The 16,412-nt window shown below is 37.0% G+C and overlaps 1 protein-coding gene across 1 annotated transcript in view; it reads left to right on the plus strand.

Moving 5' to 3' along the window:
* Positions 1-223: 223 nt before the first annotated feature.
* Positions 224-16,412, plus strand: part of LOC5563987 (homeobox protein Nkx-6.1) — a 175,818-nt gene continuing 159,629 nt past the window's right edge. The window contains exons 1-2 of the mRNA XM_021850733.1: positions 224-253; positions 1,310-2,051. Coding sequence (XP_021706425.1) covers positions 224-253; positions 1,310-2,051 — 772 coding nt within the window. The remainder of the gene's footprint in view (positions 254-1,309; positions 2,052-16,412) is intronic.

Raw genomic sequence — 16,412 nt, forward strand, 5'->3', positions numbered from 1 at the left:
ACGAGATAGAACGATAATAATGAACTTACACATTGACTTGGGTCTCCATCGTGTTTCATGGTTTCTATTCTCTTAATTGTACAATACACTGCCAGCGGGGTGAAGTACGAGTAAGTGTTTGTGCTTATATGCTCCACCTTTTTATCTTTTTTTAATTGAGGGGCGGAGCTTTATGCACAATGCGTTTCCATGATGTTCACTGTGGTACCACTACTCAGAAACCATGGATAAGAACCTGTTTTATACACTGCATGTGAGATCTCACTCACACTGTTTTGGTTCTGGTGGGATTGGATGGAAAAGCCATCTTTCCGGAGGATATGGAACACAGTAAGGATTGAGCAAAGCACAAGCACGCGGCTCTTTCACGTTCTGTGTGTTGACGGGTTCGCTTACGGAGAGTTGGGTTTTAGCGATCGGTGAGAGAAGAAAGCATAATTGACGACGATTATTGTGTGTTGTCGCGATTAAATGCGTGTTGATACGGAATCCTCCACCCGGAACAAGTGTATGAGTGAGAGGGACGTATATTTAGTGTGAGCATAGTTTACCGGAGTATTGAATGACGATATGACAAAAGCGCAACAATAGCACCAAAAGTCGGAGTCATTTGAAATCAATTCCCGGTGCGTTGGTGAATTGGATCCGATTTCTTTTGAAATCATTCGTTTACGTTAGGCCTAGTCGAGCAGACGCGCGTTTTCCGGCGGATAATAGAGAATAAATACGTTAATGAAATTGATTGGGGATTAGTGCAACACGCGATTATCGGTATCGATTCGAAGTGTTCGTTGGAAGTGATTTAGTGAATTGGGTGCAATCAACAATAAGTTGAATTAATCAAACGATCTGAATAATCTAAAAGTCAATACTAAAATTTTGTGATTACTACAAACAACAACAGAAGAGAATTTTAACGTGATTAAAGAAGAAAGTGAAGTGTAAGCAATAGTAAAGGTGATTTAAAAGTGATCCATCGTGGCGTAAATCAGTCAATCTGGGTAGTCACTACTTGACGGAGTTGGGCGGTGAAAGCCCAAAAGCGGGACCACTGGCAGTGCCAACGACCTACGGTGGGGGCAATCCACAACAGTCTCTATCTGGGTTTTCTCGCTTGGATTGTTCCCCAAACTCCTTTAACCTGGCGGCGTTCAGATCACCCGGTCTGCTCGGGACGCATGGATTTAATTTTAGCAATAATTTCGGCTTCCGAGATCCGTCCGTGTATGATCCAGCCAACGTGCCTCAGACACCCTTACAGCAACATGTGCCGCAGGCGAATGGATCAAGCCTTTTAAACCTTACACAGGGTTTCCGAGGAGCCAGCGATGGAAGTCCAGTAAATTTGTACCTCGGTAGCTCAAGTCCAACGAGGGATACAAATCTGGACTCGTATGGGTACCAGAAGAAAGACTATCCAGACAGCCAAGACAACATCAGTTTCAACGAGCAGAATAAAGATGATGAAGTGAATGTCTTGAGCCGGGAGAACAGTCCAAACGGAAGGGTTAACTACAATTCAGACAGTTCAGACGTACGAGAAAAGCGATTGGGTACCTGCAGCCCCGTTGAAAGCAATCGTTCCTATTCTAGTCAAAACAAAGACGATCTTGCTGGTTACCACAGTCCTCATAACGACAGCGTAGGTTCGCGAAGTCCGGAGAATCTCTCGCACGTAGGAGCAAGCAATTCTTCCATAACTCAAATCAACGGATCATACGCTGCGAGTAACACCAACGGGACTACGTTGACCAACAATAACAACTTGATTAACAATAACCACCTGAAAGGTAAATCCCACACGATATCGGATATGCTGGACCACAAGCTGCAGATGAGCTTTCTCGGGCCGCCGCTAGCCGCGCTCCATTCGATGACCGAAATGAAGGTTCAGGGCGGTAGTCCAGTGCAAGCCACGTCCCCACAAACTCAGATGCACCAGACGGGGCTTCCTGGGAGTGGCGCTGGAGGTGCTCCCAATCCACACGGAATCGATAATATTTTGTCAAGGCCGCCGCCGGTGACCAGTGCTCAGCTGAATGCCTTAGGAGGTGGGTAATTTACGGTTCATGCAATAGTAAACATCAATTTAGTTTAAACCCATAATAAAACGAGTGCAAGCTTTGGCACTTTGCATGCATATGGTTATTTTTGTCTGGCGTTGACTCATTGTGATAAAAAGTGAAGCTCTTAGTCCTGATTCAGTTTGGAATAATTGCCTGGCCACTCCGTCGTTACTAGAAGCATTAATAGTTTTACATAAAATTTATAAACTTTTATCCAATTCTGATTATAACAGATCCTCACGGCCAAATCATAATTAGTGGATAATGGTAATATATATGGTGGAAATATTTGTATAAATCGCATGACACGTTAGGCAGCATTATCAAGTTTTAGAAACACTAAACATTTTTTTGGTGGATTAAGATTCCGTTACCTGTATAAACTTAAATAAATGGAAATATATTTTCTTTTCATAATTTTACAATTTTATTATTTGATGAACCAAAATCCGGACGATAACAATAACTGACTACTCCAATAAAATTCGTTGATTAACATGTGTATATGAATAATAACGTGATTTCAGTTATTCACATCTGAGTTTCGTTACATCGTTCATCATTATACTGCGATTTTTTATTTTGTAATCATTGGCAGAAAAATAATAAAAACAAAAACCTTATTGTAACCCCAGCCTGGCACTGTTTTTCCATAGTGCAGTTTTTGTGGTTCAAGCTCGCCTGCAAACGTTGAGCAACGTTGAGTTAAAGATATTTCAATAAATATTACATTGTTTGTGAACATTAGTGTGTAAATGCTTAATTATGAATAATTTCTAAATATCAAAGCAGCGAAAAGTAGTATAAAAGGATATTTTTCGAGTGAAGATTTGGTTCGGTGAAACACGTTCGAGTTAAATTTCGCTGTAGAATATTACTATTCAGAAAGAAAAATGCGAAGAAAACCAAAATAAAGTTGGAAAATGTGTTTGATCGGTTGAAAAATGAGATAATTGCTTAAAATTGGTCCATCATTAATGAATATTACGCGTAATCATGAGTCTAACTACAGTCAAAGAAAGGAAGTAAACGAAACATGAAATGTTCTTAACAAGTCATGTCAGTTATTATGTGTTTCCATAAAATGAACTTCAAAAAATTGTCAAATAGTCACATTTGAATTCATTTTTTTAACTCCTAATGAATTTCGCGGATAGAGTAAGGCTGTCCGGAATTTGATACAAAAGTGTTTGACTTTTTGACTCATGTGTCCGGATTTAGAAACAAGAATAGTGCAACTATTTTAGCTGTTTTTGTATTTAATTATTTATTTTAACATGCATACTTGTCATTTTCATGAAGATTAATGTCGAAATGATTTGTGAAATGGTGGTAGATTAAAAAATTCAAACGGAAATTTATTGAAATTAGTATCAGAATATTCGGCACTGCTTAAAGGTTCAGGTATTGATTCTTCACGGTAACGTGCTTGTTCTTCTTGTTTGAAATTTCACACTAGCGCCGTCTACAAGCTTTGTTAGGCATAGCTACATTTAGTACAAAATGGCCACCAGACGATTAATGTGTGAAGTGTGGGCTTTTAAGAAAATTGTTCTATCTGTTACGTTCGTTTGTCGTGCTTACAGTTCACCTTACGGTATATCACAGACAAACAGACGTAACACTTTAGAACAAATTCAATTAAAATCCGTCTCTCAGTTAGCACAGTTATCAGCTGGTGACCATGTTTCACAAAACACTGCTTTAACAGTAACAATACCAGCAGACAGTGTGGAACGTCATATACAAAGAAAAATGATGCGCGCCTCTGGGTGTGAGGTTTATAACATAACGTGTAACGTCTGTTTGTCTGTAGGTATATTTTATGTGAACATTGCAGACATAGGAGTATCTAAAGATAAATTTAATTATAAGTCTTATTCTTCTACATGGCTCTACAATCTTCCATAGACATTGGGCTAATTATGCATCCCGTTGTTCTATATAATGATATCTAGTTTAATCTAGGCCTTCCCGATCGTCTTCGGATTTTTTTGTTTATAGGCTTATCCTGTGTACAATTGAATATGGAATATTTTTACTTTCAATAGGATTGGATTGTTCCACTGGTTGTTTATATTATTCCATCATTCTGGGATATGCATCGTTTCAAGCGAGAGCCCGTCATTTGCGAAACAATTTACTTTTAAGAGTTACTTTCCAAACTATAGTGTGAATTGTGCAATTTTTAATCTAATAATAATTTCCAAGCACATAGCTACTGATTTTGATTTGCACTATTCTAGAATTACCGTTGAACAATATATATCAATCAAATTAATTTGGGTTATGCAGACCAAACCCGTTTTTTTTCTATCAAATATTACGTTTTCCATCTGAAAAGTTTTTTAGAGTTTTATGAAGTAAAAATAATTTTCAAGATAATTAATAGTTTTCCCAATGTTTTTTTTTCGTAATATTATGTTTTCAGTTAGTAAATGAACTTCCGAAAATATTTCAAATTGAAATTTGGTGCAAATTAAAAATGAAGAGAGTGGGCAAATTTTAATCGAATACCTACACTGTGGCCCTTGAGAGGGTTTTGGAGCCTGGCCAGAGCCTTTTAGGCCCCACCCAGAATTTTGGATGATAATTAATATAAAAATTAGAATGAAAAAAATGAACATTATTCTAACGCGAAGAAAACTCTTCTGAATCACTATTATTCATAAAAAAAATATTTGCGTTCTCTTATTTTGTGCTTTTATTATTATAGTGGGAAATCCTTGCTTGTCGTAAACATTATCAGCGTGGCGGTTCTGACTTTGTGGAATCGCGCGACAATCGTCTGGCTGTCGTTCGATTGGTTACCACTAGAACCAGCTTTTCGTTGTGAGCGATAAGAGCCATTTTTCGACACCTGGGTTGCAATAATAGCGTGGGACATAAAAGCGTCAACATTTTGGAAATTTGGTTCGCTAAATTCGTAATAATGCAAATGCAAATGCTGTTTCTGATGCTTTAGCATAAAGCCGCATATTAACTGCATTATGATTTCCCATGTGTTTAGAAGATGCTCTGCTCGAGATATCCGGTGATGATGATTTCCCTTATAAGAATTCACTACAGAAATCCACAGTAAAGAAATTAGTGGTAAAAAAATTTAGCCAAATTGCTGGAAAGGGGAGGTGTGGTTTATTTAAATATTATACATGAAATAAAGAATTTCTCAAAACATTTCTTTAGAAATAGTTTTATCAATAATTGGCAGAATCCATATTCTGGGATTGAAATATTGTGCAATTCCAGGGCGGAATTCTTAGAGGCTTCCTAGCAAAATTCTGGGTAATCCAGAAGTCAAGGATGAAATTCTGCTAGATTTCAAGAATTATTTGTAATGAAACTTCTTGAGAAATTTGTATTTCTCAATTCATTAGAAAGGGTTCTAATAGTCTTTTAATTGTTCCCCTCTAGAGAAATGATTATAAATAATCACTTATCTTCCGCTGTCAAACTGCTGTTTATATCTGCTTCATCAGTCCCTACGCACCATTTGTTCATCGATTTCAAGGCGGCATACGATAGTATCGACCGCATAGAGCTATGGAAAATCATGGACGAGAACAGCTTTCCCGGGAAGCTCACAAGATTGATCAGAGCAACGATGGACGGTGTGCAAAACTGCGTGAAGATCTCGGGCGAACACTCCAGTTCGTTCGAGTCTCGGCGGGGACTACGACAGGGCGACGGACTTTCGTGCCTGTTGTTCAATATTGCGCTTGAAGGTGTCATGCGGAGAGCCGGACTTAACAGTCGAGGCACGATTTTCACGAGATCCGGACAATTTGTTTGCTTCGCGGACGACATGGATATTATTGGGAGAAAATTTGAAACGGTGGCAGATTTGTTCACCCGCCTGAAACGCGAAGCAACAAGAGTCGGGCTAATGGTGAATGCGTCGAAAACAAAGTACATGCTGGTTGGCGGAACTGAGCGCGACAGGGCCCGCCTAGGAAGCAGTGTTACGATAGACGGGGATACCTTCGAGGTGGTGGACGAGTTCGTCTACCTCGGATCCTTGTTGACGGCTGACAACAATGTTAGTCGGGAAATACGAAGGCGCATCATCAGCGGAAGTCGTGCCTACTATGGGCTCCAGAAGAAACTGCGGTCAAGAAAGATTCACCCCCGCACCAAATGCACGATGTACAAAACGCTCATAAGATCGGTAGTCCTCTATGGGCATGAGGCGTGGACTATGCTCGAGGAGGACTTGCAAGCTCTTGGGGGATAATCTCAGGATAAACAATAATATAATTCTCTAAAAAAGTTCTTGAACAAATTGCTAGGGAAATTTTTGAGTATTTTAGCGGAAGAGTTCTTCAAGGAACAGTTGAACGTGTAAGAAGTTCAGAATTGAATCATGTTCAATTGGTGATCTTAAATTCGTTGAGACTCTTAGAATTTCTAGTAATACATCTTGAAAAAAATATATAGTAATTCAAGAAAATCTTAAACACATTATTGATGAATAATTGGATGATGTTTCAAACTAACAATATTTTTTTTTATGTAATGCGTAATAAGAATGTTTAAAATTAATTTAGATCAGAAAAGCCTACACAAACTTAAGGAAAAATCTATTTAATAATAATGACTAATCCCGGGAAATACTCAGTAAACACTGGCAAATGAGTTTATGGAGAAAGCACTGAAAAAGTACGGAAATAATTAATGAAGAAATTCCCGTGGGAATTTTCAGAGAAATCTCTTGAAAGCATATGACTGAATACAAGAAAAGCTCGTGGAATAGCTCTTGTGATTCCTCGTGAATTCTTTGAAAGCATCCTAGAACGTGTTTTTTACTAGATTTGACAAAAAATGAATATTTGTCGTAGTGAAAATTGAACAATACAAATATTATTGATTTGCAGTGGTATGAGACAAATTCACTAACAATTAAAATCAATACAAATCTGTGCAAACCACGAATTTTTTTTCTATCTTTATTAACGAGATTTTTAGCTAGTTCATCTCAGGACCAACGGCTTTACTTCCCTTCCGAAGGAAGTCGTCACTGAAATTCGTAGTGACTATCTCGGGGATGGGATTCAATCCCAGGTCCTCGGCGTGAGAGGCGTGTATTCTAACCACTACACCAGGTCCGTCCCCCAACTACGAAATTTGTAAAAATTGTGATTATTACAACCGACATTATCTCTTTTTTTTCTCCTAAAAAAAGAATTTGCTGTGCCCCCATAGGCTCCCTCCAGAAAAAAAACCTGGCTACGGCAATGACTATAGCATTGAGAGTGTGTTATAGTACCAGGAGAGTGATTTTACCTCTGAGTTGATGTTTTTGAAATAACATTGGCATTCTTCAAAATGCATATGATATGCATTCCTCCACCAAACCAAAGTGCTTCTAACAAAAATTAAACAAAATTTGTTACTTGATACAATTTATTGCAATACACTGGGCGAGAACCTGGTCGAGTTAGCCGTGAAATACGGAGGCGCATCATCAGTGGAAGTCGGCCTCCACAAGAAGCTGCGATCAAAAAAGATTCACGCCCGCATCAAATGTACCATGTACAAAACGCTCATAAGGCCGGTAGTCCTCTAGGGGCATGAAACGTGGACGATGCTCGAGGAGGACTTGCAAGCACTTGGAGTCTTCGAACGTCGGGTGCTTAGGACGATCTTTGGCGGTGTGCAAGAAAACGGTGTGTGGCGGCGAAGGATGAACCACGAATCGTAACTCTACGGCGAACCCAGTATCCAGAAGGTGGCCAAAGCTGGGAGGATACAATGGGCGGGGCATGTTGCGAGAATGCCGGACAGCAACCCTGCAAAGATGGTGTTCGCTACGGATCCGGTTGGTACAAGAAGGCGTGGAGCGCAGCGAACCAGCTAGGCGGATCAAGTGCGTATCGATTTGGCGAGCTTGGGGCAGAACCGAGGATGGAGAGATGCGGCCACGAACCGAGTATTGTGGCTTGAAATTGTTGATTCAGTGTTATCTGTTTAGATGTTAACTAAATAAATGAATGAATATCATGGATCGCATCACCAACCAAAGGTCACTCCCAAATCTTTAGCTTATCCCACTAAACCAATATCCTTCCCATGACAACTGTGAAGATGCAGAAGATTTTTCGATCTCTTGTAACAATGCACAGTGGTCCAGGAATCAGTTTTACGCGGAAAGATGCATTTTGAGCTTTAGAATGAAACATTAGACAAAAACTGTCTTCTACAAAGTTGTTTGTATTAGTTAAGCCCTTTGTTTGGTTTTATTGAAAATTAGGGTGGACCACATTTTCATAGAAATTGTGTAACTAACTTTCTTATTTGTAGAAATTATATTATACATGCTTCAGAAAAGTTGTAGACCATTCAATTTCAAGCAACTTTGCCAAAAAAAGTTTTTTTGTATCTCTTAAATTGACCGATTTAGAGCTTTTTTCATACGGTGACATAGGGTGGTCCGAACAAAACTGGTTTTCTGGCTCTAGAGTTTTCAATTCAAATTTCTCATCAAAGTAGTCTAAGAAACACTTTTAGAGCTTTGAAAAATGCGTAATTTGGTGAGTGAAGAAACTCGCTATCTCCTTCCGTTTAAGAGTTATTGTTGTTTTTCTCTCAAAAACATGCCTACTTTGATCATGAATATCTCTGATTGGGGCAAACATAAAAAATATCTTTTGACGGCATTCAAAAGACAAAATTAAATTGTATATTATATCAAAAAATTACAGATGTGTTATTTTTGTAACTCTAATAAAATGCCTTGAAAAACAAAGGATTTTAAGCAGAAAAACTTTAATAACTTTTGAACTAAAATAGATATCATCAATATTTTTGCATGAAAATTTGCGTATTGTTAAGTTCTTGAAGTCGTTCATAGGCCGCTTTGACGAGAAATCCGAAGTAAGAAAGATAGGGCTCTAAAACTATTTTGAAGATTTTCATAGTATGTATATCTTTATTATTTGACATTTTGAGCATGAAAATGAAATTTTAGACAAAAATGATCTTCTACAAAATTGTTTCTAAAAATGCAAGCTAATATACTGTGTCATTTAAACTAGGGTGGTCCACAATATCACTCATATCATATAATAAACTTTTTCATTTGCAAAAATACTGGTATATGCTCTTAGGCAAAGCGGTAGAACTTGAAATTTTGATCAACTTTGCCAAAAAAAGTTTTTCTGTAGCTCAAAATTTGACCAATCTAGAGCATTTTTTCCTAATCATCGCAGGGTGGTCCAACAAAAATAAGTTTTTCAACTCTAGTTTTTTTAAGATTATTTTCTCATCAAAGTTGTCTATGAACGACTTTTAGAACTTAACAAAACGCAAATTTTCATGCAAAAAGGTTGTTGATATCTATTTTAGTTCAAAAGTTATTAAAGTTTATGTGATAAAAAATATTTGACTTTCAAGACGTTTTATTAGAGTTACAAAAATAACACATCTGTAATTTTTTGATATAATATACAATTTTATTTTGTCTGTTGAATGCCGTCAAAAGATATTTTTTATGTTTGCCCCAATCAGGGATATTCACAATCAAAGTAGGCATGTTTTTGAGAGAAAAACAACAATAACTCTTAAACGGAAGGAGATAGCGAGTTTCTTCACTCACCAAATTACGCATTTTTCAAAGCTCTAAAAGTGTTTCTTAGACTACTTTGATGAGAAATTTGAATTGAAAACTCTAGAGCCAGAAAACCAGATTTGTTCGGACCACCCTATGTCACCGTATGAAAAAAGCTCTAAATCGGTCAATTTAAGAGATACAAAAAAACTTTTTTTGGCAAAGTTGCTTGAAATTGAATGGTCTACAACTTTGCTGAAGCATGTATAATATAATTTCTACAAATAAGAAAGTTAGTTACACAATTTCTATGAAAATGTGGTCCACCCTAATTTTCAATAAAACCAAACAAAGGGCTCAACTAATATAAACAACTTTGTAGAAGACCGTTTTTGTCTAATGTTTCATTCTAAAGCTCAAAATGCATCTTTCCGCGTAAAACTGATTCCTGGACCATAGTGCAATGGTTGTCTAACTAACGATCCTCCCTTTCTCCGATGACCGTAAGGACGTAGCCGGCGTCGTTATTGGCTTCTGAATTTTGAGCTCTCTATTTGTGCATCTTGAGAATGGTTAGCTTCTCGCAAGCCCCATTCATTAAATCTCTGTGCAACCTCGATTGCTTTGGCCAATCACGGAGTAGCAATAACGAATTGTACGGTCATATATGCTCATGTTCATGCTCATGTTTCGTATCTGCATCACAAACCCTTTCTTCTAGTTGTTTTACGCTATCATAATTTGTAAATTCAAACAAAAACCCAGAACAAAAGTTTGCAAACCAATATTGAAGCAGAGCGATTTTGTGAAATTTCAAAGGAAGCGAAACATCAAGTTGTTACCGTAATTTGATGCTGATCAAGTGTAATATTACATACGCCATTATCGAATGGTACGTTTTGTATGGAGTGGAGATTAAATTAACAATTTCAATAATTTTTTTGTTACTCTTGATAACATCTTGATTTTATTAAATAACCCGATAGACCGTGTTTTTGATGCTACTTTGGCCGCTCAAATAACGGCAATATCATATTTGAACTTTAATTTAAAAAATGGTTCCAAATTTGAACTTTGACCCTTTTGATCGTGTTTCACGTTCATTTCGTCGACAAAAACGCCACAGGGGTTCAACTTTTTAACACTGGGATTATTCCTCTGACATTCCTGAGGGACACGGACAACAAAATACTCCGAAAATTTGAGTTTAAGTTAAGGAGTGTGATAAAATTTCAAAGCACGGAAAAATGGACTCAAACGAGCGGAAAACATGTAAAAATTGAGTAAACATGTGTTCTGACCTAAGCTTTAAGCTACTAAGCCGGTACTTAAATTGGGACAAGGCTTTAAGACCCTTTTGATAAGTACATAATTCATCCATAGGGAAGTTTCAAAAACTACGTTCATCATTTTACTGGATTTTTAATCTCTCTATCCCGCTCTGTCACGCATTTTGGAATACCTAATACTTCCCAAGTTACATTAAAAGCTGAATAGAAGTTTATTCCACTAGTATTAGTTTGAGGATGATTTGTTTAACTCTTATACAGCAAAATTCTTTGTTGGGTTGCACTGTCACCCTTTCGTAGACTCCCATTCCCTTCTTACTCTATATTTTTAATGTTTCCAGAGTGCTGAAAAATTCGTTATTTTGGATGATATTTGAGAAGCTCCCAAATCAATACACTGAGAAAAATCCTCATCTAGTCAAGCTTTGCATTCTTTAAGGGTTCGGCATTTGGTTCCAATTGCGGGTAATCCAATATATGCGCAACCGCACATAATTTCTATCCAGTTTTTAGCTTGTTACATGCGGATTATTTTGGTGTTCTTTAAGATTTTTTCCATATAAAATCATACAACAGTAACAGTGCTTATGAGAAGATGAGAAACTAACATACCGATGGTGAGCTGAATAAGCTTTGGACAAAGAGAGTGAACAAATCGCTTAACCCCTCTACCAGCAGCTTAATTTTTCACCGTTACAAAAAAAAAATCACCATATTTTGTTAATTTCTTGATATTTTTGCACCATTTTTTAAAAAAGTTTTCAAAAAACTCTACTAGTTTCAAAATCTGTGTCGATATTGATCATTGGTCATTTGGATTCGGAGACATTCCAATGTTCATTAGAGGACCGACGCGTAGCTATCTTTAATTTCTTAGGTGACATTCATCAATACATTGATGAGAGCATGTTCTGAAAAAAAAAAAAAATGAAGAAATTAGGTGCAGCCGTCTTTGAGCATTTAGATTTCTGGTAGCGCGCTGGCTAAATAACGATCTTGAAAACTTCAAAAAACATCATATCATAATTTTCAGATACCTCCAAGAATACTTCACCGATTTGTATTGTTTTTGAAATGTCCGTCTCATCCGGAACTTATATAAAATGGACTGCCCTAAGCAAGACTGTGATACGGTTGGTAAAAGTAAACTTGTTGCTTCGAGGTATCAAAAACGACTGCTCATCGCTCTTTATTTCGGCTCAGTTCAGACCTTCGTCTGCGTGGTCGTCTTCAGACAACCTTTATGGATTCGTTAACCGTTCAACGGAATTCAGTCGTGTTTATACACATTTATTCAGAAGGGCTTATTTAGCCATATTATATACACTTTTACTTAGGACACCTCAGTCCTTCCCCCTTTGGAAGTTATAAATTCAAATTATTTACAATGTTTTTAGTTCATATATCAGAGCAAAGAAATCGAAAATTACAATAACTTTTAATAATTAACACTCAGAAAAGAGATCAGCATAATTCAACTAAAAATTAATACAAATAAATAAAATCTTCATCATTTTTTGCTTTTCTTGGTCTTTTTGAACGCCTAAGACTAATCTCCGGCAATTTATCTGGATCATGCATTGAATTCTCAACCGGGTATCTTCTTTTCCTGTCACGTCTAAGCTCGTCTGCTGTGAAGCCATAAAACTCCTCCCGGCTAGTAGTGCCAAGCATCGGCTGTTGCCGAATTAAGCGAACGTTAGGCCTATTATAGGAGTCCCCACACTTAGGTACGCGAAGTTGATTGCTGTGTGCCATGGTGAGCACGCTTCCAATTTGCACCTGAAAAGTATTACGAGAGTGCCTTTTAATGAAAATTGACTTAAGCCACTTAGCCGTATGATGAGGGTTATGGTTTTTATACCATATTTCGTCTCCAGGCGTCAGATTTTCAAAAGGATCAGTTAATTTATTCGGGACATTTCCATCTTTCTTTATGATAATATCATCATGTTCTGGGACTGCATTTTTAAAAGTTGTTAGGTTATCATGCACTTTGGCCTCTCGTAAAAAAATTTTGTAATGAGATTTTGGATTTAACAAATCTAACAAAGTTTTGGGCTTGTAACAAAAAATTTTTTGTGAAGGATTACTTCCTTCAATATTAAGGCAATTGTTTCTGTAATTAATTAGAAACAAGTTAATCTGGTCCTCCACATTGAAATGAGAGAATTCTTGGTCAAGTAGAAACTTTTTCAATACATCTTTTACGGTTCTTACCAACCTTTCAGCCTGCCCATTGCTGGAAGGGTTATATGGTGGACTCTTTAGAACATTGATTCCCTGTCGCTTCAAAAAGTCAACAAAACTATAAGCATTGAATGGAGGACCACCGTCTGATACCAGCACGTCAGGCAATCCGTACCTAGCAAAAATTGCTACTAACTTTCTCAAAACTTTATCACAATTTGTACCATTGCTCATCAATTCTACCTCGATCCATTTAGAATAACTATCAACCACTAAAAGATAAGTACGGTGCTCAAAGTAAAAAAAATCAATGTGTATCCTACTAAAAGGCCTCGTCGTTGGTATCCACTCAGATTCTGTCTTTGTTTTCGGAACTATCATCATACTATTGCAAATATCGCAAGCTGTCACAAAATTTTCAATTTCAGAGTTGATACCAAACCAATACACATTTCGTCTAGCAAGTCGTTTCATTTTTACTATTCCCGCATGGTTTGCATGCAAAAGATTTAGAACGCTCTTTTTTAGTGATGCTGGTATTACTATTCTATTTTGATATAGAAGACAACCGTCTATTAATTCCAAATCCTGCTGATTTGCATATACATCAATAAATTGTTTGTTTATTTTTGCCGGCCATCCATTTGTCATAAACGAAATAATATTCTGTAAAAACTCATCCTCCTTAGTTTTGCAAGCAGTCTTAACAAAATCAATAGGGATTTCCCTACCAAAGTTAATACTGTTTACTAGCTCAACGTCACAATCAGCGGGAACTACGTTGTCCAAAGGGAAACGTGAACAAAAATCAGCATTTCCCATATGCTTTGAGGGCCTATATTGTATTTCAAATTCGTAAATCGATAACTCTAGCACAAATCTCTGCAATCTTGTAGCGTAAATTGAATTCCTCCCTTCACTACCAAATATTGCAACTAGTGGTTTATGATCTGTATAAACGAAAAACTTTTTACCATATAAAAATTTATGAAACTTTTTTACAGTGCAGACTAAAGCAAGTGCTTCTAAATGTAGGATAGGATATTTTTGTTGAGCAGAATTTAGTGAAAAAGATGTAAAATATATTGGTTTTTCAACTCCTTCAATCAAATGTGCCATAACTCCGCCTAAACCATATCCTGAAGCATCAGAAACAATTACTATTGGTTTATCTGGGTCGTAAAACTCTAGAAAACGTGCTTCTACCAATGCTTTTTTGCTGCCTTCAAATGCTTTATCACAGTTGGAATCCCAGTGAAATGTAACTTCAGTTTTTAATAAATTATATAAATAATAAAGCTTAGAAGATAAATTTGGAATGAATTTATGGTAATAGTTGATTAATCCTAGGAAGGATTTTAGTTCAGTTTCATTTCTTGGTACTTTTGCTTGTTTGATAGTGGAAATTTTGTCTTGACAAGGCATTAATCCATTTCCACTAATTACATGACCTAAATGAACTAATTCTGTTACAAAAAATTTGCATTTGTTCCAATTTACTTTAATGTTAGCCTTTTGAAGCCGCTCAAGGACTATAACTAACTTTTGCTTACAGTCATCCAAATCTTTCCCAGCAATCAACACATCATCCAAGTTAACCGAAACATGTTCAATTCCATTTAGAATCTGCTCCATCACTTGATGAAAAATTTCAGCGCTGGATGAAGCACCCTGTGGTAAACGATTGTATCTATAAAGTCCTTTTAGAGTGTTTATTACCATAAACTTCTTTGATCTCTCTGACAAAGACAACTGTGTATAAGCACCCTCAAGATCCAATGAACAAAATAACTTACAACCAGCCAAACCAGCAAAAACGTCTTGAGCAGTTGGCAGCGGATAAGTATTTGGGATAATAAATTTGTTGACAGAAACTTTACAGTCTATTACCAGCCTTATTTCATTATTTTTTTTCATCACGACTATTACCGGAGACGCCCATTCACTAGTCTTTATTGGTGTTATTACTTTTTCGTGTTCTAATTTGGATAGGTATTCAAGAACTTTATCACGTAATCGGTATGGCACATCGTAGGCTTTCTTGAAAATCGGGACCTCTGATTTTAAAACCAAATCAGCTTCAAAACCTTGGATTGGTTTAGAAAAGTTTTTAATAAAAACATCTTTATACTTTATTTTGATTTCATCTACTATTTGGTCCGTCTCATGCTTGAAATTAATAGAATTCACAAAAAAGTTCCTCCATTCCGGAAATAATGTGTCCAACCACGGTCTCCCTAATAAAGGGGTAAAATTATTGTCGCAATTTAACACTAAAAGCCTCATATTTCTCGAAATTCCCTTAAATTTTACAAAAAACGTCCACTTCTCCCTCTATACTGAGATTTGCTCCATTAACAACAACCAAATTTCTTTGGCTTTCATTAAATTTTTTGAAAAAACTTTCAAAATACTGCTTTTTACTCATAACGGTTACTGACGATCCACAATCCACTTCCATATCAATCAAAACATTCTCAATTTCTACACTTATTAAACAAGGCTCGCTTAATTTACTAATACACGACACATGCATACATTTAAAAATATTGTTTCTATTCTCACCGTCTGTTTCATTCTCACTCTCTGAATCCGTTCGCATCCTGTTCACCATATCGCTTAGGAAATCGTCCGGGCTGGATCCAGAAGTGTTCTGATTGACCATGTTCACGGCGTCCCTATGCATATTCTTCAATTTAAAACATTTTCGTTTAATGTGCCCTTTGACACCACAAAAGTCGCAAATCAGTTGAGAATAATCAGGGCGGTTTGATTGACGAATTCTCTCCTTGTCCTGTCCACGATTCCGCCATAGTCTATTCTGCTTCTGCTTCCATTCATCTTTATGATACGGAGAATAACCCAATCTATTTTTGACCGACCCACGGCCTCGGTCAGCCCCTATATTTGCATTCGCACTTCCTGCCAACTCCATCGTAGCTGCCAATTTGTTAAGTCTTGCCCCAGGGAAACCTTTTAAGGAAGCTATTTGATCCACATTGTTGCTGTACTCCATGTTTTTCGCATTATTCCTCGCAATTTCCCAAGTTGCAATGAGTTTTTCTGCAGTTTCAAGCGTTAATTTCTCTTCATTCAACAACCTTTGTTGGAGAGATTTGTCTCGGATACCAGCAACAATGCGGTCACGAATAGCCATTTGTTTGAAATTTTCAAAGTTGCAAAATTCTGCTTGAAGCTTAACAGACAACACGAAATCTTCTAATGATTCATCCGGTTGCTGTACTCTCAAGTTAAATTTCAATCTTTGCACAAGATCAGATTCCGTCTTGTCGAGGCGTGCCTTTAACTTGGTTACCATTT

Source organism: Aedes aegypti, chromosome 3 (genome assembly GCF_002204515.2).
Source record: "Aedes aegypti strain LVP_AGWG chromosome 3, AaegL5.0 Primary Assembly, whole genome shotgun sequence".
Lineage (NCBI taxonomy): Eukaryota > Metazoa > Arthropoda > Insecta > Diptera > Culicidae > Aedes > Aedes aegypti.